Source organism: Nomascus leucogenys, chromosome 14 (genome assembly GCF_006542625.1).
Source record: "Nomascus leucogenys isolate Asia chromosome 14, Asia_NLE_v1, whole genome shotgun sequence".
NCBI classification, from domain to species: Eukaryota; Metazoa; Chordata; class Mammalia; order Primates; family Hylobatidae; genus Nomascus; species Nomascus leucogenys.
In genome coordinates, this window is record NC_044394.1 from 59058482 (window position 1) to 59084675 (window position 26194).

A 26194-nucleotide genomic window follows, 5' to 3' on the forward strand; every position below is an offset into this window, starting at 1 on the left:
ATAAACACAAAAGGTGTGTGTACTTTAGGATTCTACTTACACAAAATACAGGCTAACCTACGGACAAAAAGTAGATAAGTGGTATTACTTGTGGCTAGAGGGATGGATGGAGTGTAAAGGGGAAAGAAAAATCTTTTTTGAGAATGAGGGAAATGTTCTGTATCTTGATTGTGTGATGATTTGTGAGCATATACATCAGTCAAAATTCACTGAATTGTATATTTCAAATGGATGCAACTTATGGTATGTAAATTATTCTCCAATAAAGGAAGGAAAGGAAAAGTTTTTTAAATTTCAATTATTAAATACTTTTAGATTTCTACTGAACTCAAAAAATTATTTAACTCAAGTTTTAAAGAAAAAATTTGCTATTTTTCTGAGACCATGGCCTCTGTTAATGAAATAAACAAATGTCTCTCTGTGTTAAAAATGTTTAGGTAATAAATACAACAGTGGTTCTAATTTAGTCTTAATGTCAGAGGGAAATGACTTTAATGCAGTTATCAAAGGCAGACACAATGAACAGCTGTGTTTTCTGGTCTATTTTCTAAGACACTGAAAGGGAGAAAATCAGTATCTGTTCTGACAATTGCACTGAAGCATAGAAGAGGCTCCCCACCCCGCCCCCAGCCCTTTTTTTCTGGCATTCTTTAGGAAGCAATGAATCTTTATCTTCTATGTTTGGGTTGTTAACATTTGGTGTTTCCTGAGAACACATATGGAGAAAATACCTTCCCAAAAGAGCTTGACATTGATCCCTGGCAAAGTCTAGGAGGAAATATTAAACAGATGGTTTGTGAGCACTTAGAAAGGGAACCTGATATCCTTGTGTATGACTGAGAGATGTAGACTAGTTGACAGCATCATTAGGTTGATTTGTAACTGGCTGAATGACTTACATACCCAGTGAGTGCAGACTGCTGTCAACCTGCACAGATGCCCTGTGGATGCCAAAGTTATTGATCTCAGTGGCTATTTTAGTTTTGGCATATTTATTACTTAGTCATTCTTCACAAAACTATTTTAAAACTTTTATTGTATGCAAATAAATACATGCAATAAAAATATAAGCTATGAAGCATAACAACAAAAGTGAACACTCAGAAATCCTTTATTTAACTTCAGATGTAGAACATCATCAATACTCCTGAGATATCTGCATGCTTTTCCCTAATCTTCTCCAGAAGAAATCTTGCCACATTGACTTTTATTTTTATAATTTCTTTCTTTTTAAAAGTAGTTTTGTGGCTGGATGCGCTGGCTCACACCTGTAATCCCAGCACTTTGAGAGGCCAAGGTGGACAGATCACTTGAGGTCAGGAGTTCAAGACCAGCCTGGCCAACATGATGAAACCCTGACTCTACTCAAAATACAAAAATTAGCCGGGTGTGGTGGTGTGCACCTGTAATCCCAGCTACTCAGGAGGCTGAGGCAGGAGAATGGCTCGAACCTGGGAGGCAGAGGTTGTGGTGAGCCAAGACTGCGCCACCGCACTCCAGCCTGGGTGACAGAGCGAGACTCCATGTCAATAAATAAATAAATAAAAGTAGTTTTGTTACTTTAACACTTTATAATTTTAGTTTTGAGCTTTATAAATAAGTATCATATAGTATACACCTCTATCTGCTTTTTTCTCAATATTGAAAAGATTCATTCACATTGTTATTTATAGCTGTGGCCCATTCGTTTTAAAAAATGTATGATATTCCACCAAACATTCCTTGTAATGTTTATTCTGTATATCAACTTTTTTTTTTTTTTTTTTTTTTTTGAGACAGCGTCTTGCTCTGTCATCCAGGCTGGAGTGCAGTGGTGTGATCTTGATTTATTGCAGCCTTGACTGCCCGGGCTCAAGTGATTCTCCTGCCTCAGCCTCCTGAGTAGCTGGGACTACAGGTGCATGCCACCATGCATGGTTAATTTTGTTTATTTTTTGTAGAGACGAGGTCTCACTATATTGTTCAGGCTGATCTTGAACTCCTGGGCTCAAGTGATCCTCCTGCCTTGGCCTCCCAAAGTGCTAGGATTATAGGCATGAGCCACCACACCCAGCCATTTTCATGTATACTTTGATGAACAGAAATTCATTTTAATGTAGTTATACTTATCAATCTTTTATTATATGGGCTGGGCACGGTGGCTCATGCCTGTAATCCTAGCACTTTGGTAGGCCGAGGTGGGCGGATCACCTGAGGTCAGGAGTTTGAGATCAACCTGGCCAACATGGTGAAACCCTGTCTCTACTAAAAATACAAAAAATTAGCTGGGCATGGTGATGCACACGTATAATCCCAGCTAGTCGGGAGGCTGAGTCATGATAATTGCTTGAAACCAGGAGGTAGAGGTTGCAGTGAGCTGAGATCACGCGACTGCAGTCCAGCTTGAGTGACAGAGACTCTGTCAAAAATCTTTTATTTTATGATTAGCAAACTTTATGTCTTATTTAGGAAATGCTTCTTCCTCTTCCCCCCAACCCTTGTCATGAAAATTTTCTCCTATACTTTTTTTTTTAAAGTTTTACATTTTACTTTTCACATTGAAGTCTTTAATCCATCTAAAAACATTATTATAAATGGTGTAAGGTAGGAATATTTTTTCCTATATGGAATATTGATAGTTTCAATATGACTTAATGGCTAAATCCATCCTTTTCACACCGCTCTGCCATGTCAGCCAAGCCACATATCAAGTTTTCATCTGGCTGTTTCTGGACTTCTCTAATCCATTCCAGTTTGGACAATTTGTCTATTCCTATGTAAATATGACACTATCTTAATTAGAATAGCTTTATAAACCATCTAAACATCTGGTAAGGCAAACCCCTGGCCTTAATATGTATCTTTACTTCTAATATATAGAATATATATATTCTAGAATATATATTCTCTCTCTATATATAATATATAATACACACACACAAACACACACACAAATCAGCTTGTCAAGTTCATCTAAAAACTCTGACAGGATTTTTTTTTTTTAAGCAAACACATTCAAAAGCTAGCAGAAGGCAAGAAATAACTAAAATCTGAGCAGAATTGAAGGAAATAGAGACACAAAAAACCCTTCAAAAAATTAATGAATCCAGGAGCTGGTTTTTTGAAAAGATCAACAAAATTGATAGACCGCTAGCAAGACTGATAAAGAAGAAAAGAGAGAAGAATCAAATAGACACAATAAAAAATGATAAAGGGGATATCACCACTGATCCCACAGAAATACAAACTACCATCAGAGAATATTACAAACACCTCTACGCAAATAAACTAGAAAATCTAGAAGAAATGGATAAATTCCTCGACACATACACCCTCCCAAGACTAAACCAGGAAGAAGTTGAATCTCTGAATAGACCAATAACAGGCTCTAAAATTGTGGCAATAATCAATAGCTTACCAACCAAAAAGAGTCCAGGACCAGATGGATTCACAGCCGAATTCTACCAGAGGTACAAGGAGGAACTGGTACCATTCCTTCTGAAACTATTCCAATCAATAGAAAAAGACGGAATCCTCCCTAACTCATTTTATGAGGCCAGCATCATCCTGATACCAAAGGCGGGCAGAGACACAACCAAAAAAGAGAATTTTAAACCAATATCCTTGATGAACATTGATGCAAAAATCCTCAATAAAATACTGGCAAACCACATCCAGCAGCACATCAAAAAGCTTATCCACCATGATCAAGTGGGCTTCATCCCTGGGATGCAAGGCTGGTTCAACATACGCAAATCAATAAATGTAATCCAGCATATAAACAGAACCAAAGACAAAAACCACATGATTATCTCAATAGATGCAGAAAAGGCCTTTGACAAAATTCAACAACCCTTCATGCTAAAAACTCTCAATAAATTAGGTATTGATGGGACATATCTCAAAATAATAAGAGCTATCTATGACAAACCCACAGCCAATATCATACTAAATGGGCAAAAACTGGAAGCATTCCCTTTGAAAACTGGCACAAGACAGGGATGCCCTCTCTCACCACTCCTACTCAACATAGTGCTGGAAGTTCTGGCCAGGGCAATCAGGCAGGAGAAGAAAATAAAGGGTATTCAATTAGGAAAAGAGGAAGTCAAATTGTCCCTGCTTGCAGATGACATGATTGTATATCTAGAAAACCCCATCCTTTCAGCCCAAAATCTCCTTAAGCTGATAAGCAACTTCAGCAAAGTCTCAGGATACAAAATCAATGTACAAAAATCACAAGCATTCTTATACATCAATAACAGACAAACAGAGAGCCAAATCATGAGTGAACTCCCATTCACAATTGCTTCAAAGAGAATAAAATATCTAGGAATCCAACTTACAAGGGATGTGAAGGAGCTCTTCGAGGAGAACTACAAACCACTGCTCAATGAAATAAAAGAGGATACAAACAAATGGAAGAACATTCCATGCTCATGGGTTGGAAGAATCAATATCATGAAAATGGCCATACTGCCCAAGGTAATTTATAGATTCAATGCCATCCCCATCAAGCTACCAATGACTTTCTTCACAGAATTGGAAAAAACTGCTTTAAAGTTCGTATGGAACCAAAAAAGAGCCCGCATCGCCAAGTCAATCCTAAGCCAAAAGAACAAAGCTGGAGGCATCACACTACCTGACTTCAAACTATACTACAAGGCTACAGTAACCAAAACAGCATGGTACTGGTACCAAAACAGAGATATAGATCAATGGAAAAGAACGGAGCCCTCAGAAATAACGCCACATATCTACAACTATCTGATCTTTGACAAACCTGACAAAAGCAATGGGGAAAGGATTCCCTATTTAATAAATGGTGCTGGGAAAACTGGCTAGCCATATGTAGAAAGCTGAAACTGGATCCCTTCCTTACACCTTATACAAAAATTAATTCAAGATGGATTACAGACTTACATGTTAGACCTAAAACCATAAAAACCCTAGAAGAAAACCTAGGCATTACCATTCAGGACATAGGCATGGGCAAGGACTTCATGTCTAAAACACCAAAAGCAATGGCAACAAAAGCCAAAATTGACAAATGGGATCTAATTAAACTGAAGAGCTTCTGCACAGCAAAAGAAACTACCATCAGAGTGAACAGGCAACCTACAAAATGGGAGAAAATTTTTGCAACCTACTCATCTGACAGGCTAATATCCAGAATCTACAATGAACTCAAACAAATTTACAAGAGAAAAACAAACGACCCCATCAAAAAGTGGGCAAAGGACATGAACAGACACTTCTCAAAAGAAGACATTTATGCAGCCAAAAAACACATGAAAAAATGCTCATCATCACTGGCCATCAGAAAAATGCAAATCAAAACCACAATGAGATACCACCTCACACCAGTTAGAATGGCGATCATTAAAAAGTCAGGAAACAACAGGTGCTGGAGAGGATGTGGAGAAATAGGAACACTTTTACACTGCTGGTGGGACTGTAAACTAGTTCAACCATTGTGGAAGTCAGTGTGGCGATTCCTCAGGGATCTAGAACTAGAAATACCATTTGACCCAGCCATCCCATTACTGGGTATATACCCAAAGGACTATAAATCATGCTGCTATAAAGACACATGCACACGTATGTTTATTGCGGCACTATTCACAATAGCAAAGACTTGGAACCAACCCAAATGTCCAACAATGATAGACTGGATTAAGAAAATGTGGCACATATACACCGTGGAATACTATGCAGCCATAAAAAATGATGAGTTCATGTCCTTTGTAGGGACATGGATGAAACTGGAAAACATCATTCTCAGTAAACTATTGCAAGGAGAAAAAACCAAACACCACATGTTCTCACTCATAGGTGGGAATTGAACAATGAGAACACATGGACACAGGAAGGGGAACATCACACTCCGGGGACTGTTGTGGGGTGGGGGGAGGGGGGAGGGACAGCATTAGGAGATATACCTAATGCTAAATGACGAGTTAATGGGTGCAGCACACCAACATGGCACATGGATACATATGTAGCAAACCTGCACATTGTGCACATGTACTCTAAAACTTAAAGTACGATAATAATAATAATAATAATAATAAAAGAGGTGGAGTCTTGCTCTCACCCAGGCTGGAGTGCACTGATGCGATCATAGCTTACTATAACTTTAAACTCCTGAGCTCAGGAGATCCTTCCTCCTCAGCCTGCCTAAACTTTTTTTGTAGAGAGAGGGTTTTGTTATATTGCCCAGGCTGGTCTCAAACTTCTGAGCCTCTTAAAGTGCTAGGATTACAGGTATGAGCCATCACACCTGGCCCTGAACTGTTGATCTCTATTGTTCTTTTCAACTGAAGCAGTATAGAGAAGAGCTAAGCATGGGGCCATTGGAGGCACACTACTTGGATGTGAATCCTTTTCTATCTCAACTGAAAAACCCTGGGAAAGTTATTATAGACAAGAAAATATGCCTTAGTTTTTTCATCTAGATAAACAAGGATTAAATAAGATAATATGTAGAAACTATTTAGAACAGAAGGTATTTGAACAGTAAGTATTCAGTAAAATGTTGCCGTAATTATGATCTAAAAACAAATGTTAGAATATTAAGAGACTGTGGCTTTAGTTCACATATCTTTTCCTCAAGGCTCAAAATTTATTTAAAAACAAAGCTAGCAGCATTATTCCCATGATTTATGGCTCTTCTATGGGGTTAACATTGGTTGCTAGAATTGGCAGGTTCTCCTCTATCCTAAATTTATGATCAAGATCCAGCACTAGGGATCTGCTCTAGGGTTGTAGGGTTCACTTATATGTAAAGAGGGCATTTAAGGACAAAAAGCATCTGGCTTTCCCTGTTAGAGGTATATCTCTTCTTATCTCTATTTCTTGAGTAGACAGTTCCTAGTTCTCCTTCAAGAGGAAAAGAGGAAAGAGGAACAAAATAGAGAATGAACAGAAAAGAAAGGCTATGAGAACTATGGAAAAAGTTTTATAATATTATGTTACATGAAAACAAAAAATTATATACATGAATTATAACTATGTAACATAAACATTAGTGAACAACTGAGCAGCAATGTGCAAAAATAAAAGTGCAATCGGGTGGTGAAATGAGTAATTTTACATTAAAAATTATAGTCTTATATTCTTAATAAATATGAATTATTAGAGCTTGAAATTTTCTCAGTAAAAGGCATATATAAGAAGGACTTCTACTACTATTAATATCAGTAGATGACATTTATTTGTTTGTGCCAGGCACTGTTATAAGTGCTTTCTTTCCATGCAAGTTGTATTTAATCATTACAAAAACCCTATAAAGTGGCTATTATTTTACAAATGAGCTTTATAAAATAAGCTATTTTATAAAGCCCTATTTTATAAATGGGGTGGAATAAATTTGTGGAATAAAGAGTTAAATTAACTTGTTCAAGGTTACATAGTTCTAGAGTAAAATGTAAAAACCCAAAGGATAGTTAAATAAATGATGATTAATTCATACATTGGAATACTTCATAGCTATGAAAAGGAAGATGTTAGATCTCTATGTGCCAATATGGAAAAAATCCTAGATAAATAGCTAAATGAAAAAAAAGCAGAGCAGTTGGTACGGTATAGTCTCATTTTTTGTCAAAGTAAATAATATCAATAATAATGTTACATGTATATCAGTAGGAGGGCAATTCAGTAGAATGTGTCCTACAATGTTGATGGTAGTTATCCTGGGAGGCTGGAATTTGGGGTCATTTTGAACTGTCTCTATTATGCCTCTATAATGTTTACATTTGTATAATGCATAATAAAAAATTTTAAAATAGCCAGGCAAAAGCTACTACAAACAGCACTGGACAGGATCTTTCAGCAAAATTTTAAAGAATAAAATGAAAAAGACCAGGAACAAATTAAAGGAAGTCCCATTTATACAGTTAGAAGAAAATATATAATAGGCTATATGGTTAAAATTTATAGAAAACCTTAACTAATGTGAATGTAATTTAAAGTTAACCTTTTCATATTAGATCCTGTTAAAGAACGTTCTAAAATGTGAGTCTACTATCTTAATTTCTAAATTCATTCTTTTTTGATGATCCTGGATCTTGCAGGGTCCTTAAGTCATTTTTGTGATAATTAGCTCTCACTGTGCAGAACTGTACTAAAGTAGGCAGCTTTTAGATTCATCGAAGGACACATTCTCATAGTTATTTTATAAATGAATCTGCAATATCAACATTTGCTTTTGACGTATTTCTCTCTGAAAAGTGGAATATAGATAATTTGTATTTAATTGATGATCATGGCTATTGGAGTAAAAGAATTATAACTAGATTTAAGAAGTGTTTGAATCAATTCATGATATTCATGAGTTATCGAGGGAAGCTATGGCTGTTTGGGACATATCCCTAACTATTTTAGCTGATGTCACAGAGGTTGACCCCAATCACTCACAAATCGTTTGTTTTTTTTTTCAATCATTCATTTGTTTTGTCAAGAAACATTTATTGAGAATCTACTGTGTGCCAGGTGGAGTGATAATCGTTAGTGATAGAAAGATATGTAAGACACAGTCTTAGTTCCAGGTACCTGACAGTTCACTTGAGACCTGGCCATTAAAAACAAATATCAGAAATAACAAACCATCCATATACAAAAAATTTCAAAAATATTAATAGTAAGTATAGCTAACTTTTATAGAGCACTTACATGATCTCATTTAATTCCCACAACTACTGCATGGAGTAGGAATTAATAACTAAGGCTTAGTAAGGCTAAATACCTTGCCTAAAGTTGCACAGCTAGAAAGTTATAGAAACTGCGGTTTAGACTCGGGCAACCTAATTTTGGAGCACACATCCTTCTGAGAATGAGAGAAGCTGCTGTTGCTAATGTCTTGATAACAACACCAAGATGAAGTAAAACACCAAGGGAATAAAACAATTATGAGGAAAGCACAGGCAAACTAGGAAGATTTTGAGCAATGAGTCATATACACTTAACCCACAAAGAGGAATTACAAGCAATTTATGGAAGGATGCATTATTCAGAAGCAAATGGGAAGTTACTGGAAGAGTCATCAGCACTGACACAGGTAGAAAGCTGCTTTCCTGCATTAAAAAGCTCTTCTATACAATGCTAGCCACTAACTATTCTAAAGAAAGGCATCAAGCAGCCTTAGTGTACTCTAAGCTCTATGCAATTAGAGACATAACAAGTTCTTTCTGGTGACAGTCACAGAAGGCAGAAAATAACATAGTCCATGCCTGATCTGTCACTGGCCAAAGAGAGAGAAAAAGAGCTTCTCTCTCACAGATTCATTTTGAGAACCCAATGAGAAGGGCTCTGACTGGTGGCCTAGGGAACTATGATTGCCTCAACCTGGGTCATGACCCATTCTGTGACCAGGAAGTTGGAGGTGTTACCAGAGAAAGGGGATATAGAGGATGCTAGGCAGACCAGGAGTAGCCTCCATGGGTATCAAACTCATTGATTCACTCAACAAATATACACTGATAATGTAGGATATACACCAGGACACAGAAATGAGTAAGACAAGTTTCTAATGCCAAGGTGCTTACAGTTTAATGCAGAGGGAAAAGATATCAAGTAGTTTACAATTTAGGCGAGAAGACACAATTATTGCACAATAAAGCAATGGTGAACGATTCTACATGCTATACAATTAAGTGCTAAATTGCGTGGTAGAGACCACAAGTGATGTGGTTGTTCTAAGGAGAAGTGATGTGGTTGTTCTAAGAAGAGGAAAATCAATACAGTAGTAATGAACCTGAATTAGGATTTAAGGAATGAGTAGAGTTTGGCTGGAAGAGAATAGAGGAAGGAATTCAGAGAGAAGAAGAGGGAATTCAGAGGAAAAGATGGCTATGAGTACAGGGATGGAGATAGAAAGGACAGTCAGTGAAGAAGACAGGAGGGCACACAGTGAGAGCTCATGAATCACACGGCTAAGGCTGGTTGCCTTCCCTCCACTGCCAGAACAATGTCAGTGGCTGCGTGATGGTGGAAAGATCCACATGTGTCAGAATCTGACAGGAACCACACCCTTAGTTACCAACCCTTCCTCCTACCTAATTAGAGGGAGGTGAGATGGGAGGGGGAGGAAGAGTGAAGTCATCTGCATGCGACCAGAAAGAGATCGATGGTATCAGAACAGTGGCCACTTCCATGTATGCACAACCATGGAAAAGGCCAGTACAGCTCAAAAGCACTGCAGGAGGGTCAACTGTAACTTGAATGTTGCATGAATTAAAACTGGTCCCAAAGCCCTTGAACTCCATAATTTGGAGATCTCTACTTGACTTCCTGACTAAAATATTTTCATACATTTCCACTGCCTTAGAATGAAATCCAAATGTTTTAGCATGGCATAGATGGCCATTTCCATCTAACCCTTGCCTACCTTTATGCCTCACTCCCACCTCTGCCTGACAGGCTCTGGTGTAGGGAAGCATGCGCATTTCTCAAAAGTTGGGCATATCTTGCTTTTCATGTCTCTGGGTCTCCTTTTTGAGTGGCCCTTTTCCTTTTCCTCTGCTTAGCTAATTCCTACTTGTCTTCCAAGACAGTGGTCCCCAAACTTTTTGGCATGACGGGCTGGTTTCATGGAAGACAATTTTTCCACAGATGGGTGGGTGGAATGGTTTTGGGATGAAACTGTTCCACCTCTGCTCATCAGGGATTAATTAGATTCTCATATAAGGAGTGCACAATCTAGATCCCTCACATGCACAGTTCACAGTAGGGTCTGCTCTCCTATAAGGATCTAATGCCACAGCTGATCTGACAGGAGGTGGAGCTCAGGCAGTAATGCTCAATTGCCACCACCCTTCCCTCCCCTCCTGCTGTGTGACCACCAGTTCCTAACAGGCCACAGATGGTACCAGTCCATGGCCCGGGGGTTGGAGACCCCTGCTCTAAGGCACAGTTTGAATATTTCTTCTTTTAGGAAGTGTAGGATTGTGGGTAACTTAGATTTACTTATTTGTGCTTATTCGCATTTTTAATTTGTTTGTAATAAACATGAATATTTTTCAGTACATAAATATCAAGGAAAATGTCATTAAGGTACAGAGTGACTGGAACAAGGGGAAAGACCACTACGTAGGACCACTCCACACTTTCTCTCCAAAAAAATCCTAGGAGGTAATTCAAGAATAAAAGTCTGGCCAGTCATGGTGGCTCACGCCTGTAATCCCGGCACTTTGGAAGGCCGAGGCAGGTGGATCACCTAAGGTCAGTTTGAGACCAGCCTGGCCAACATGGTGAAAGAAAGTCAAAACTAGACTTTTTTTTCCCCATGGGGTTAGCAAAAATAAAAAAAACAAACAAACAAGGATAATTCCTACTAGGAAAGTCTTATTTACTATTGGTGGAGGTATGAATTGGTATGATCTTTTTGGAGAGTTTTTTTGGCAATAACTGTCAAAAATGCATATATTGTTTTACCTCCTAGTAACTTTATTTCTAGTAATTTATTCCACAGAAAACATCCTCACAAATGCACAGTTATACACATAAACAGAAAAGGCTAGATAATTTGTGGGCTCAGAGCAAAATGAAAATGCAGAGCCCTTTGTTCAAAAAGCAGGAAAAAACTGCCATCAACAATACTAAAATATAAAACTTCTTCCTTTTCCTTTTTTCCATAGTCTCTTTCCTAAGATGTCATGGTGTGTGTGTATGTGTGTGTGGGTGTTGTTTTTCAATTGTGGTAAGAACACCATGCATGAGATCTAACTTTTTAACACATTTTTACATGTACAGTAGTACAGTATTGTTATTTCTAGGTTTAATGTTGTAGAGCAGATATCTAGAACTTATCTTTTTCATCATGACATGGTTTTTAAAAGTTTGCTGCTGGGCGCGTTGGCTCACACCTGTAATCCCAGCACTTTGGGAGGCTGAGGTGGGCGGATCACGAGGTCAGGAGATGGAGACCGTCCTGGCTAACACGGTGAAACCCCGCCTCTACTAAAAATACAAAAAAAATTAGCCGGGCTGGTGGCGGGCGCCTGTAATCCCAGCTACTCAGGAGGCTGAGGCAGGAGAATGGCGTAAAACCGGGAGGCGGAGCTTGCAGTGAGCCGAGATGGCGCCACTGCACTCCAGCCTGCGCAACAGGGCGAGACTCCCTCTCAAAAAAAAAAAAATTTGTTATTAATGTCACACTTCCTCAGGCGGCACCAGATACTTGCCAAGCAAGTGCAGACCCCCAAAGATGCCTGGGCAACTCAACACAAAAGGAATGTGTGCTGGACCTTGACGCAGGTGTCCAGGCCTCTGCCCAGCTGGGGGAACAGAGGCCAGCAGAGGTCACTGGATGGCTGGTAAGCTGGCAAATGAGTGAGGTCTCCACTATGGTGGGAAGGAAGCAGGAGGCCGGGCATGTGTGAGCCAAGGCTCAAAACTCCTGGTGTATGCTCCACTGTTCCATCAAACTGCACAAATTCAAAGATAAAATTATTAAGAATTTTAAGATGAAGCCACAGGGCATTAAATCTCAAGCATGGGGGCCTTTCTGTACTTAGGACCCTACGTGACTCCCCTGGTCATTAGCCCATGAAGCCAGCCTTGCATATGAGTCTGTTCATACAGCACCGTTTATAATACCAAAATGTAATAAACCAAATTGTTTACGTTAGTGATTAAACAAATAAATTATGGTAAAACAACACAATAAAAAACCAGGTAGCCATTAAAAAACAAGTCTGATCTATAAACACTGACACAGCTGTCCAACACAAATGAACAAAGAAGGTTTCAGTAAATTAGTTGTGTATGTGTATATATGTATCTATAAAATATTAAGTGTTAATTAAAATATTAAGAGAGAGTGTGTGTGTGTGTATATATATATATATACGTATATATGTATATATATACATATATATGTGTGTGTATATATATATATATATATATATATATATATATAAAAGAATGTTAGAAGGGATAGCCCAATCCCTTCGAAGTGATTAGGGGATAAAGGAATTTTTACTTTTTATACCCATAAAATTTTAGTTTTCATTATTAGGATATATTGTTTCTGAAATAAAATGTTTATTAAAAAATTCAACTCCAACGTCTAGAAACATCTGTCTGAACCTCAATGAAATCTGCTGGCTTCTTTTATCATTTAAGAACATAAAAAGACCATGGAAAATAATCTTTCTGACTTGTAAAAGACTGCTCATTAAAATTCTTAACAATTCTTTTTACCTTGTTAAAAAATTCTTACCATCATTGCTGGGATCCTCAACAGGAGACGCTGAGTCCACGTGCTCTAGGATTCCCTTTGTGACCTCAACGACCTGAAGCCTCCTGACTCTGGCTAGGTCTGTATCTTTCAACCCTTCCTCCAACTGTTTGACCACCTCTTTTCCAGGCTGAGAAGTCAGAATAGTAATCTGAAAATAAATCCAAGAATCAATGTGTCTATTCTCCCTGATGTACAGAGTGAGGAACATTACAGTTCCTACCCAGAGGATAAATACAGCATAAGTCTGTGGTGGTGGCTATTGTGTTTAGTGCAAAAAGGATTTGGCTGTAACTTAAAATCAAATTTTATCTGACAGATTCTTGTGGAACAGGTTATCACAGGACCTTTCCAATCAGGATGAGCTGACCCTAGAAAGTGACTGGTGAAACCATATGAATGTTTTAGTCTTTTTTTTTTTTTTTTTTGAGACAGAGTCTTGCTCTGTCACCCAGGCTGGAGTGCAGTGGTGCAATCTCACCTCACGGCAAACTCTGCCTCCCAGGTTCATGCCATTTTCCTGCCTCAGCCTCCTGAGCGGCTGGGACTACAGGCGCCCGCCACCATGCCCGGCTAATTTTTTGTATTTTAAGTAGAGATGGGGTTTCACCGTGTTAGCCAGGATGGTCTTGATCTCCTGACCTTGTGATCCGCCCGCCTCGGCCTCCCAAAGTGCTGGGATTACAGGCTTGAGCCACCGCACCCAGCCATGTTTTAGTCTTTTAAGACTGCTTGAGCCACTAGGAGCATCTCATGGGTCAAAATACTTAGATTTTACAAGGTAACAAAGGAAATAAGATTCTTAAATTTTACACACTAAATGTATACCAAATATTAGAGAGCCTATATGCTCCTTTCTCTCTCAGTGATGCTTCCATCTCACATTCTCAGACTGATTTATCTCCTTGCTGGATCCACTTGAGCTATTTATTTTGCTCTTTCGACTGTAAAATGTACTTATCCTTGACCAATATATCTCACCTGAAGGAATATTCAGGTGTCTGTATATAATTTAAATGTCTTATTCTACCTGAATGAACACAGTATATATATATGTACATATATATGTGTATATATATATACACACATTTTTTTTTTAAGACAGAGTCTCGCTCTTTTGCCCAGGTTGGAGTGCAATGGTGCAATCTTGGCTCACTGCAACCTCCGCCTTCCAGGGTCAAGTGATTCTCCTGCCTCAGCCTCCTGGATAGCTGGGATTACGGGCACGTGCCACCACACCCGGGTAATTTTTTTTGTATTTTTAGTAGAGACGGGGTTTCACCATGTTGGTCAGGCTGGTCTCGAACTCCCGACCTCGTGATCCGCCCACCTCGGCCTCCCAAAGTGCTGGGATTACAGGCATGAGCCACCATGACCGGCCACTGTATGTTATTATTAGCAGTTTCCTCTTGAACTTTTAAACACTGGAAGGTAATCATTAAACATGCAATTCTCATTTGTACTTAGATGTTTTTGATCTATGAAGAGGGATGTAGATTAAAGCACTATTATTATTATTATTTTAAAAGACATTATTTTTTAGGGAAGTTTTAGGTTCACAGCAAAATTGAAAGGAAGGTACAGAGATAGCCCATATACCCCTTGTCCCACATATACATGGCCTCCCTCACTACCAGTATCTTCCACCACAGTCATTGCAATTGATGAACCTATATTGACACATCATAATCACCCAAAGTCCACAGATTACATTAGGGTTGACTCTTGGTGTAGTACATTCTATGAGTCTAGACAAATGCATAATGACATGTACCCATCAGTATAATAAATATCATATTGAGCCTTTTCACCACCCGAAGAATCCTCTCTGCTTTATCTATTCACCCCTCCTTCTCCTCAACCCCTGGCAACCATTGATCTTTTTACTATATCACCATAGTTTTGCCTTTTCCAGAATGTCATATAGTTGGGGATATATATGCAGCCTTTTCAGACTGGCTTCTTTCACTTAGTAATATGCATTTAAGGTCCCTCCATATCTTTTTGTGGCTTGATAGCTCATTTCTTTTTAGTGCTGAATAATATTCCATTGTCTGGATGAATCATAGTTTATTTACCCATTCATCTGCTGAAGGACATCTTGGTTGCTTCCAAGTTTTGGCAATTATGAATAAAGCTGCCATAAATACCCATGTGTGGATTTTTGTGTGGATAGGTTTTCAACTCCTTTGGGTAAATACCAAGAAGCATGATTTCTGGATTATACGGTAAATGTATGTTTAGTTTTGTAAGAAACCATCAAACTGTCTTTCAAAGTGGCTGTGCCATTCTGCATTCCCATCAGCAATGAATGAGAGTTCCTGTTGCTCCACATCCTCACCAGCATTTTGTGTTGTCAGTGTTCTGGAATTTAGCCATTTTAATAGGTACGTGGTGGTATTTCATTGTTGTTTTAATTTGCATTTCCCTGATGACATGTGATGTGGAGCATCTTTTCATGTTTGTTTACCATTTGTGTACTTTCTTTGGTGAGGTGTCTGATAAGGTCTTTGGTCCATTTTTTAAAGTTTTATTTTGTTTTTAATTGACACAATAATTGTACACATTTATGGGTACAGTGTGATGTTTTGATACATTTATACATTGTATAGTGATCAAATCAGGATAATTAGCATATCTATCACTTCAAACACTTCTCATTTCTTTGTGATGAGAACATTCAAAATCCTCTCTGCTATTTTGAAATATACATTACTGTTAACTATAGTCATGCTATTGTACAAAAGAACACCAGAACTTATTCCTCCTATCTAATTGTAACTTTGCACCATTGGCCAACCTCTCCTCATGCACCCTTCCCCCCTACTATCCTCAGCCTCTGATAACCACTATTCAACTCTGTACTTCTATGAGATCAACGTTTTTAGATTCCACAAATGAGTGAGATCATGCAGTACTTGTCCTTCTGTGCCTGGCTTATTTCACTTAATATAATGTTCTCTAGACTCATCCATGTTGTCACAAACAACAGGCTTTTATTCTTTTTTATGAAGGAATGGTAATAAATACCACATTTTAAAAATCCATTTATCCATTGATAGACACTCAGGTTGATTCCATATCTTGGCTATTGTGCACAGTGCTGCAATAAACCTGGGAGTGAAGATATCTCTTCAACACACTGATTTCATTTCCTTTGGATATATACCCAGTAGTGGGATTGTTGGATTATATGGTAACTCTGCTTTTAATTTTTTGAGGAACCTTCATATTGTTCTCCATAGTGGCTGTACTAATTTGCATTCTTACCAACAATGTAAGGAGGGTCCCCCTTCTCCACCTCCTCACCAATATTTGTTATTTTTTAAATCTTTTATATAGTAGCCATTCTAACTGGGGTGAGGTAATATTTTATTGTGGGTTTGATTTGCATTTCTCTGATTAGTGATGTTGAGCACTTTTTCACCTGCCTGTGGCCATTTGTATATCTTCTTTTGAGAAATGTTTATTCAGCTCTTTCAGATTATTCATTTTTTTCCCTATTGGGTTGTTTGAGTTCCTTATATATTCTGGATATGAATCCCTTGCCAGATGCATAGTTTACAAATATTTTCTTCCATTCTGTAGGCTCTTACTTCACTCTATTTTTTTTTTTTTGAGACAGGGTCTTACTCTGTTGCCCAGGTTGGAGTGCAGTGGTGCGACCATGGCTGACTGCAGCCATGACCTCCTAGGCTCAAGTGATCCTCCTGCCTCAGCCTCCCATGTAGCTGAAACCACAGATGCATGCCACCATGCCTGGCTAATTTTTGTATTTTTTTTTTGTAGAGATGGGGGCCTCACCATGTTGACCAGGCTGGTCTGGAACTCCTAGACTCAAGTGATCCTGCTGCCTTGGCCTTTCAAAGTGCTTGAATTACAGGTGTGAGCCACTGCACCTGGCCCACTTCATTCTTTTGATTGTTTCCTTTGGTGTGCAAAAGCTTTTTGATTTGATAAAATTCCATTGGTCTATTTTTGCTTTTGTTGCCTGTGCTTTTGAGGTCTTATTAAAAACAATCTTTGCCCAAACCAATGTCACGAATTGTTTCCCTTATTTTAAGAGTCAGGGTCTTGCTCTGTTGCCCAGGCTGGAATGCAGTGGTATGATCATAGCTCACTGCAATCTTGAACTCCTGGGCTCAAGGGATCCTCTTGCCTTAGCCTCCTGGGTAGTTGGAACTACAGGCATGCACCACCACTCTCAGCTAGTTTTTCCAAAAAGCTTTTTTTTGTAGTGGCAGGGTCTTACTATGTTGTCCAGGCTAGTCTTGAACTCCTGACCTCAAGTGATCCTCTTACCTCGGCTTCCAAAGTGCTGGGATTACAGGCGTGAGCTACTGCACCTGGTACTTGTTCCAGATTTTAGAGGAAAAGCTTTCACCTTTTCCTCATTCAGTATGAGTTAGCTGTGGGTTTGTCATATATGGTCTTCATTGTGTTGAGGTACGCTCTTTCTGTACCTATTTTGTTAAGAGTTTTTATCATGAAGTGATGTTGAATTTTATTGAATGCTTTTTCTGCATCCATGAAAATGGTTTATGTCGTTCATTCTGTTAATTTGATGTGTCATGTTTATCGATTTGCATATGTTGAACCATCCCTGCACCCCTGGGACAAATCCCTCTTGATTATGGTAAATGATATTTTTGATGTGGTATTGGATTTGGTTTGCAAATATTTTAAGGGTTTTTGCATCTACGTTCATCAGAGATATTGGCCTATAGTTTTCTTTTTTATTGTTGTGCCCTTGTCTGGTTTTGGTATCAGGGTAATGCTGGCCTTGTAGAATGAGTCTGGAAGAATTCTCTCCACTTCAAGTTTGTAGAGTAGTTGAGAAGAATTGCTATTAGTTCTTCTTTAAATGTTTGGTAGAATTCAGCAGTGAATCTATGAGGTCTGGAGCTTTTTTTCAACGGAAGACTTTTTATTACTGATTCAATCTCATTACTCACTGTTGGTCTGTTTAGGCTTTCTATTTTTTCATGATTCAATCTTAGCAGATTGTGTATATACAGGAATGTATCCATTTCTTTTAAGTTTTCCAATTTGTCGGCATATAGTTCTTCATAATAGTCTATAATAATTCTTTGTATTTTGTGGTATCAGTTGTAATGTCTTCTTTTTAATCCCTGATTTATTTGAGTCATCTCTCTTTTTTTCTTAGTCTAGCTACAAGTTTGTGATTTTGTTTATCCTTTAAAAAAAAAAACAGTTCTTTTTAGTTCAAGACCAGCCTGACCAACATGGAGAAACCCCATCTCTACTAAAAATATGAAATTAGTCAGGAGTGGTGGCGCATGCCTGTAATCCCAGCTATTCGGGAAGCTGAGGCAGGAGAATTGCTTGAACACGGGAGGTGGAGGTTGCGGTGAGCCGAGATTGCGCCATTGCACTCCAGCCTGGGCAACAAGAGCGAAACTCCATCTCAAAACAAACAAACAAACAAACAAAAAACAGACGGGAAAAAAAAACAACAAAAAAACCAGTTCTTTTTTTTTTTGAGACAGAGTCTCACTCTGTCACCCAGGCTGGAGTGCTGTGGCGCGATCTCGGCTCACTGCAAGCTCCGCCTCCTGGGTTCACGCCATTCTCCTGCCTCAGCCTCCCGAGCAGCTGGGACTACAGGCGCCCGCCACCACGCCCGGCTAATTTTTTGTATTTTTTAATAGAGATGGGGTTTCACCGTGTCCAGGATAGTCTCGATCACCTGACCTCGTGATCCACCCGCCTGGGCCTCCCAAAGTGCTGGGATTACAGGCGTGAGCCACCGCGCCCGGCCACCAGTTCTTTTTTAATTGAACTTTTATGTTTTTGTTTGTTTGTTTTTAAGAGACAAGGTCTTGCTCTGTCACCCAGGCTGCAATGCAGTGGTGTGATCATAGCTCACTGCAGCATCAAACTCCTGGGCTCAAGGAATCTTTCCACCTCAGCCTTCCAAGTAGCTAGGACTACAGGTGTGTGCACCACACCTGGGTAATTTAAAAAAAAATTTGAAGAGATGGGATCTCACTATGTTGCCTAGGCCGGTCTCAAACTCCTGGCCTCAAGCAATCCTCCTGCCTTAGCTTCCCAAAGTGTTGTACTATTTTAAGTCTCTATTTCTTTTATTTTTATTCTGATCATTACTATTTTTTTTTCCTTCTACTAATTTTGGGTTTAGTCTATTCTTGTTCTTCTAGTTCCTTGAGGTGCAATGTTAGGTTGTTTATTTGATATCTTTCTTCTTTTTTGATGTAGGCATTAATTGCTATAAACTTCCCTCTTTTGCTGTATCTCATAGGTTTTGGTATATTTTGTATCCATTTTCATTTGACTCAAGATTTTAAACTTCATTTTTAATTTCTCCATTGACCCATTGGTTGTTCAGGAGCATATGGTTTAATGGTGTTCTCTGAGCTTCCTGGGTCTGTGGTTTGGTGTCTGACTTTAAGAAATTCTCAGTCATTATTGTTCAAATGTTTCTTCTGTTTCTTTCTTTCTTTCTTTTCCTTCTGGTATTCCCGTTACATGTAAGTCATACCTTTTGTAGTTGTCCTACAGTTCTTGAATATTCTGCTCTGGGTTTTTTTTTTCCAGTTATTATTTTTCTCTTTGCTTTTTCAGATTTGAACATTTCTATTGATACATCCTCAAGCTCAAAGATTCTTTCTTCAGCCATAAGTATACGAATAAGCCCATCAAAGACATTCTTCACATCTATTACAATGCTTTTGATCTCTAGCACCTTTTTTTATTCTTTCTTAGGATTTCCATCTTTCTGCTTACATTGCCCATATGTTCTTTCATTCTGTCTACTTTATCCATTAGAGCCCTTAGCATATTAATCATAGTTGCTTTAAATTCTGTGGTCTGGGAATTTCAGTGTCTCTGCTATGTCTAGTTCTGATGCTTGCTGTCTCTTCAAACTGTGTTTTTTTGTCTTTTAGTATGCTTTTTATAGTTGTACATTATGTTCCAGGCTAAAGGAGCTGCTATAAGTAGGCCTTTAGTAATGTGTGGTAAGGGATAGAGGCAGGGGAAGTATGATTAGGTCTCAGTCTTTTAGTGAACCTATGCCTCTGGACTGTGAACTTTACAAGTGTTCCTCAGTTTTTTCTCTCCCCACTTAGGTGGAACAGGATGGCTAGAGTGGGCTGAAGTTGAGTATTTCCTTTCTGCTACATTGAAGGATACAGCTGGCTGGAGTTTGGTATTTCCCTTCTTCCAGGTCATTTAGACTCTGATAAAATCCTAGAAGGTTAGGGGTTAGGTTCTCTTTAACTAGTTTCTCCTGAGTAACTACCTGTTAGGGTAGTTTCATTATACCTGTTAAGAACAGAGTGCTCTGGTATATTTCAAAATGGTTCATTTTTCCCTCTCCCTGTCAGAGGCATGAGGGAATTTTCCCCTGATGTTTACTATGAGGACTTGGTTGAGCTCCTGGAGGTAAAACTCACAAAAGTGTGGAGTGGTAGGATCATAGCTCAGTGCAACTTTGAACTCCTGGGCTCAAGCTATCTTCCTGCCCCAGCCTCTCAAGTAGGTAGGACTATAGGTGCACACCACTAAGCCTGGCTAATCTTTATTTTTCGTGGAGATGAAGTCTTGCTATGCTGTCCAGGCTGCTCTTGAACTCCTGGCCTCAAGGTGATCTTCCTGCCTTGGCCTCTCAAAGTGCTGGGATTACAGGTGTGAGCCACAATGCTCATCCTCTCCTAGAATTTTAGACACGTCTACACCTAGCCTGTAGCAATGTCAATGACAGTTTCCTACTCTAGCACTGGCTCCTGTGGAGGTTTCTGTTCCAGTATGTTGTGATTCTCTGTATTTGCCTGGTTGTCTCTCCCATTTTGGATGCAACAGTTTGCCCTGTGACCTCACTTCTCAGGGATCTAAAAAATATTGTTGATTTTTTAGTTTGTTAAGCTTTTTACTAGTTGTTAGGTTGGAGTGGCAACTTCCAAGCTCCTTACATGAAGAATTGGAAACCAGCAATCCCACACGATTATTTTTTGTCTTGTCTGTTTGATCCCTGAGGTTACAAGAGACCGAAACTGTCTTAACTCACACTTACTCATGTACCCAATGGAGTATCCAGCCATGCCCTTATTTATATTTTTAAGATTGGCTCAGTCTGGCACTCTTGTATTTGCACACTTGCTAATCCCAAGAAAAGTTACTCAATTTGATGCCAAGATTTGATTAAAAACAATTGTAAATTCCTAAGAGTACCAAGGTAAATATAAATACAGTTACCAATGTACCAATGCAGACAGTTTAACATTTTCTTTACAACTTCCAAAAATCCAGAGGCAGATGGCATATTCAGATTTTATTTTGATTTCAGTTTTTCCTCATAATTCACTTCAGTCTATATTTTTAGGGCTCTTCTCTATAACTATCTCTACATTAAGAACTGTACAGGTTATAGGACGAAGAGAAACATGTCCTATGCCTGTAGGGAGCTGAAAATCTGGCTTTGAATATTACATCTAGAGTGAATGAAAGATGGAACAATGTAACGATGATAAACAATGACCTATATAGACTGAAATCAGAACACAGCTTGGAGTCCTAAAGGCCAGCATCACTTACCTCCAGGGACGTATAGGTCAGAGCTGCCCTTGTGGTCACATGTCTGCTGTATTGTTTGAATTGCTGGAGCCCATCCTCTACTGCCAGCCGCAGAGAAGCACCTTGTGATCTGAAACAGCCTTCTCTCTGTAACATGCGGAGCTCTGAGATGCAGGTCTGCAACCTAGCAAAGTTCCCTTTCACTTGCTGCAGAGAAAAATGAATCAAAGACACAAGTCTTTAGGGACCAGGTTTCAGATTAATTGGCAGTCTAAATTTATTATAAATAATTCCTCAGAAGTTCCTTCCCTTCCTGAAAATTTGCTTATTTGACCAACATCTACTGAATTCCTATTGTGTTCTAGCCACTGCACCAAAATCTTCCCTACATCAGCACAAGGAAAATTTGCAGCCATAAAGGTTTTGATTACTTAGGGTTACCAGAAACATGAAAGAAAGTGTTTTAACTCATTCACTCACACAAAGGGAAATCCAGTTGTGTGACTGCTTAGCTTTACTTTGGGGTGACATGCAAACTGGAGGCCAGAGTGTTCACCTTAGACATTATCTTCATTTCTTAGTCAGTCTAGGCACCAAAAGCTTCTCTATTTAAAAATGATGTTTTCCCAGAAGTGAGAATTTTGATGTGGTTGATCACTTCAGAATTCATACATCCTATCTAATATGCTTTTTAGGATAACTTTAGTAAAGAAGAGATATTCGGGTTAGTCTGCAGTCAGCTTAAGGAGCCAACATGTTAACCCCAGACAAGTGACCTTTTGGTTCTCCTCATCTACCTTTATAAAAACTTGCTCTTAGGAGTCAAGTAATTTAATCTGATACTAGGTCAATGTTACTTCTCCTAAGGATATATGCATTTTGATAAATGTGGACTGAAGATTTGTGATATCATTTGAAGGGATTCCATGCATCAATAGCAGGTGGGGGGTGGGGAAGAATTATATTTTGGGACGGGGACACATTCCTGACCAAAGAGCAGAACTGAATGATATCTGTAATGCACTTAAAATCCATGAGCTATAAACCTGCCAGGACACAAAGACTGCTTAAGTCAACACCTTCCTGGGCTTACCTCCACAGTTGATTACATTCTTCTCTCCCCAAGTCTTTGGGGTGAAAACACAAGGAATTGGATATAATTCTTACACAAAGAAAACTTGTAATCTAGATAGGAAAATAAGAAAACTATCCGAGAAAGAAATTAGAAGAAATCACACCACAGGTGTAGCCTAGTAGGCTTTAAGCATTTCTTCTCATGTACCCCCTGAAAGAATCTGAGAAACAATGTACCCCCTTTATGCATTTTTAAGTGAACATCTATATTTTAAAATTCCAACTTCATAAGTGGTTGCTAAGGATGTAACTTCTAGCATATTTTAAATATCAACATTTAAAAATAAAACTCTAATATAACTCTTCAAAACAGTCCAATTGAATCTAAGTGCCATGGTGATTTGATACTCACCATTACTCAATGTTAAAAGTACATGAACAAGCTCTTTTTTTCCCAAGAGATAGAAATTTAGATTGTTCCTTTTTCTCCTTGAACTCATATTTCCATTTCACTTTCCCTGAGAGTTTTATCATAATGTAAAAGAATTTTTATGCTTGGCAACCTTTTATTGATCATCCCATCATACTTCTCTGCATCTAAAACAGCTATATTTTGCAAGAGTTCTAAATTTCCTATGAGCATAGGCTCTAAGGGGCACTCTAGATTGAGTTATTATTAGAATTATCATTCATATACAATTTATTAAAACAACATGTATATACCAATTTTGAGAAATAATTATTGGCATTAAGCATAGCTTTATTTTTATTTTTTTTTTATTATTATACTTTAGGTTTTAGGGTACACATGCACAATGTGCAGGTTTGTTACATATGTATGCATGTGCCGTGTTGGTTTGCTGCACCCATTAACTCGTCATTTAGCATTAGGTATATCTCCTAATGCTGTCCCTCCCCACCCCCAACCCACAACAGTCCCCGGAGTGTGATGTTCCCCTTCCTGTGTCCATGAGTTCTCGTTGTTCAATTCCCACCTATGAGTGAGAACATGCGGTGTTTGGTTTTTTGTCCTTGCGATAGTTTACTGAGAATGATGTTTTCCAGTTTCATCCATGTCCCTACAAAGGACATGAACTCATCATTTTTTATGGCTGCATAGTATTCCACGGTGTATATGTGCCACATTTTCTTAATCCAGTCTATCGTTGTTGGACATTTGGGTTGGTTCCAAGTCTTTGCTATTGTGAATAGTGCCGCAATAAACATACGTGTGCATGTGTCTTTATAGCAGCATGATTTATAGTCCTTTGGGTATATACCCAGTAATGGGATGGCTGGGTCAAATGGTATTTCTAGTTCTAGATCCCTGAGGAATCGCCACACTGACTTCCACAATGGTTGAACTAGTTTACAGTCCCACCAGCAGTGTAAAAGTGTTCCTATTTCTCCACATCCTCTCCAGCACCTGGTGTTTCCTGACTTTTTAATGATCGCCATTCTAACTGGTGTGAGATGGTATCTCATTGTGGTTTTGATTTGCATTTCTCTGATGGCCAGTGATGATGAGCATTTTTTCATGTGTTTTTTGGCTGCATAAATGTCTTCTTTTGAGAAGTGTCTGTTCATGTCCTTTGCCCACTTTTCGATGGGGTCGTTTGTTTTTTTCTTGTAAATTTGTTTGAGTTCATTGTAGATTCTGGGTATTAGCCCTTTGTCAGATGAGTAGGTTGCAAAAATTTTCTCCCATTCTGTAGGTTGCCTGTTCACTCTGATGGTAGTTTCTTTTGCTGTGCAGAAGCTCTTTAGTTTAATGAGATCCCATTTGTCAATTTTGGCTTTTGTTGCCATTGCTTTTGGCGTTTTAGACATGAAGTCCTTGCCCACGCCTATGTCCTGAATGATATTGCCTAGGCTTTCTTCTAGGGTTTTTATGGTTTTAGGTCTAACACGTAAGTCTTTAATCCATCTTGAATTAATTTTTGTATAAGGTGTAAGGAAGGGATCCAGTTTCAGCTTTCTACATATGGCTAGCCAGTTTTCCCAGCACCATTTATTAAATAGGGAATCCTTTCCCCATTGCTTGTTTTTGTCAGGTTTGTCAAAGATCAGATAGTTGTAGATATGCGGCATTATTTCTGAGGGCTCTGTTCTGTTCCATTGATCTATGTCTCTGTTGTGGTACCAGTACCATGCTGTTTTGGTTACTGTAGCCTTGTAGTATAGTTTGAAGTCAGGTAGCATGATGCCTGCAGCTTTGTTCTTTTGGCTTAGGATTGACTTGGTGATGTGGGCTCTTTTTTGGTTCCATATGAACTTTAAAATAGTTTTTTCCAATTCTGTGAAGAAAGTCATTGGTAGCTTGATGGGGATGGCATTGAATCTATAAATTACCTTGGGCAGTATGGCCATTTTCACGATATTGGTTCTTCCAACCCATGAGCATGGAATGTTCTTCCATTTGTTTGTATCCTCTTTTATTTCACTGAGCAGTGGTTTGTAGTTCTCCTTGAAGAGCTCCTTCACATCGCTTGTAAGTTGGATTCCTAGGTATTTTATTCTCTTTGAAGCAATTGTGAATGGGAGTTCACTCATGATTTGGCTCTCTGTCTGTGATTGGTACAAGAATGCTTGTGATTTTTGTACATTGATTTTGTATCCTGAGACTTTGCTGAAGTTGCTAATCAGCTTAAGGAGATTTTGGGCTGAAACAATGAGGTGTTCTAGATATACAATCATGTCATCTGCAAACAGGGACAATTTGACTTCCTCTTTTCCTAATTGAATACCCTTTATTTCCTTCTCCTGCCTGATTGCCCTGGCCAGAACTTCCAGCACTATGTTGAGTAGGAGTGGTGAGAGAGAGCATCCCTGTCTTGTGCCAGTTTTCAAAGGGAATGCTTCCAGTTTTTGCCCATTCAGTATGATATTGGCTGTGGGTTTGTCATAGATAGCTCTTATTATTTCGAGATACGTCCCATCAATACCTAATTTATTGAGAGTTTTTAGCATGAAGGGTTGTTGAATTTTGTCACAGACCTTTTCTGCATCTATTGAGATAATCATGTGGTTTTTGTCTTTGGTTCTGTTTATATGCTGGATTACATTGATTGATTTGCATATGTTGAACCAGCCTTGCATCCCAGAGATGAAGCCCACTTGATCATGGTGTATAAGCTTTTTGATGTGCTGCTGGATGTGGTTTGCCAGTATTTTATTGAGGATTTTGGCATCAATGTTCATCAAGGATATTGGTCTGAAATTCTCTTTTTTGGTTATGTCTCTGCCAGGCTTTGGTATCAGGATGATGCTGGCCTCATAAAATGAGTTAGGGATGATTCCCTCTTTTTCTATTGATTGGAATAGTTTCAGAAGGAATGGTACCAGTTC

The 26194-nt window shown here is 38.7% G+C and overlaps 1 protein-coding gene across 1 annotated transcript in view; it reads right to left on the reverse strand.

Annotated features, from left to right (window-relative positions):
* The window catches only part of M1AP (meiosis 1 associated protein), a 92585-nt gene that overhangs the window by 40048 nt on the left and 26343 nt on the right, over positions 1–26194 (reverse strand). Inside the window, exons 3-4 of the mRNA XM_003268710.2 lie at positions 21794–21979; positions 13199–13367 (exon numbers count right to left, since the gene is read on the reverse strand). Coding sequence (XP_003268758.1) covers positions 13199–13367; positions 21794–21979 — 355 coding nt within the window. The remainder of the gene's footprint in view (positions 1–13198; positions 13368–21793; positions 21980–26194) is intronic.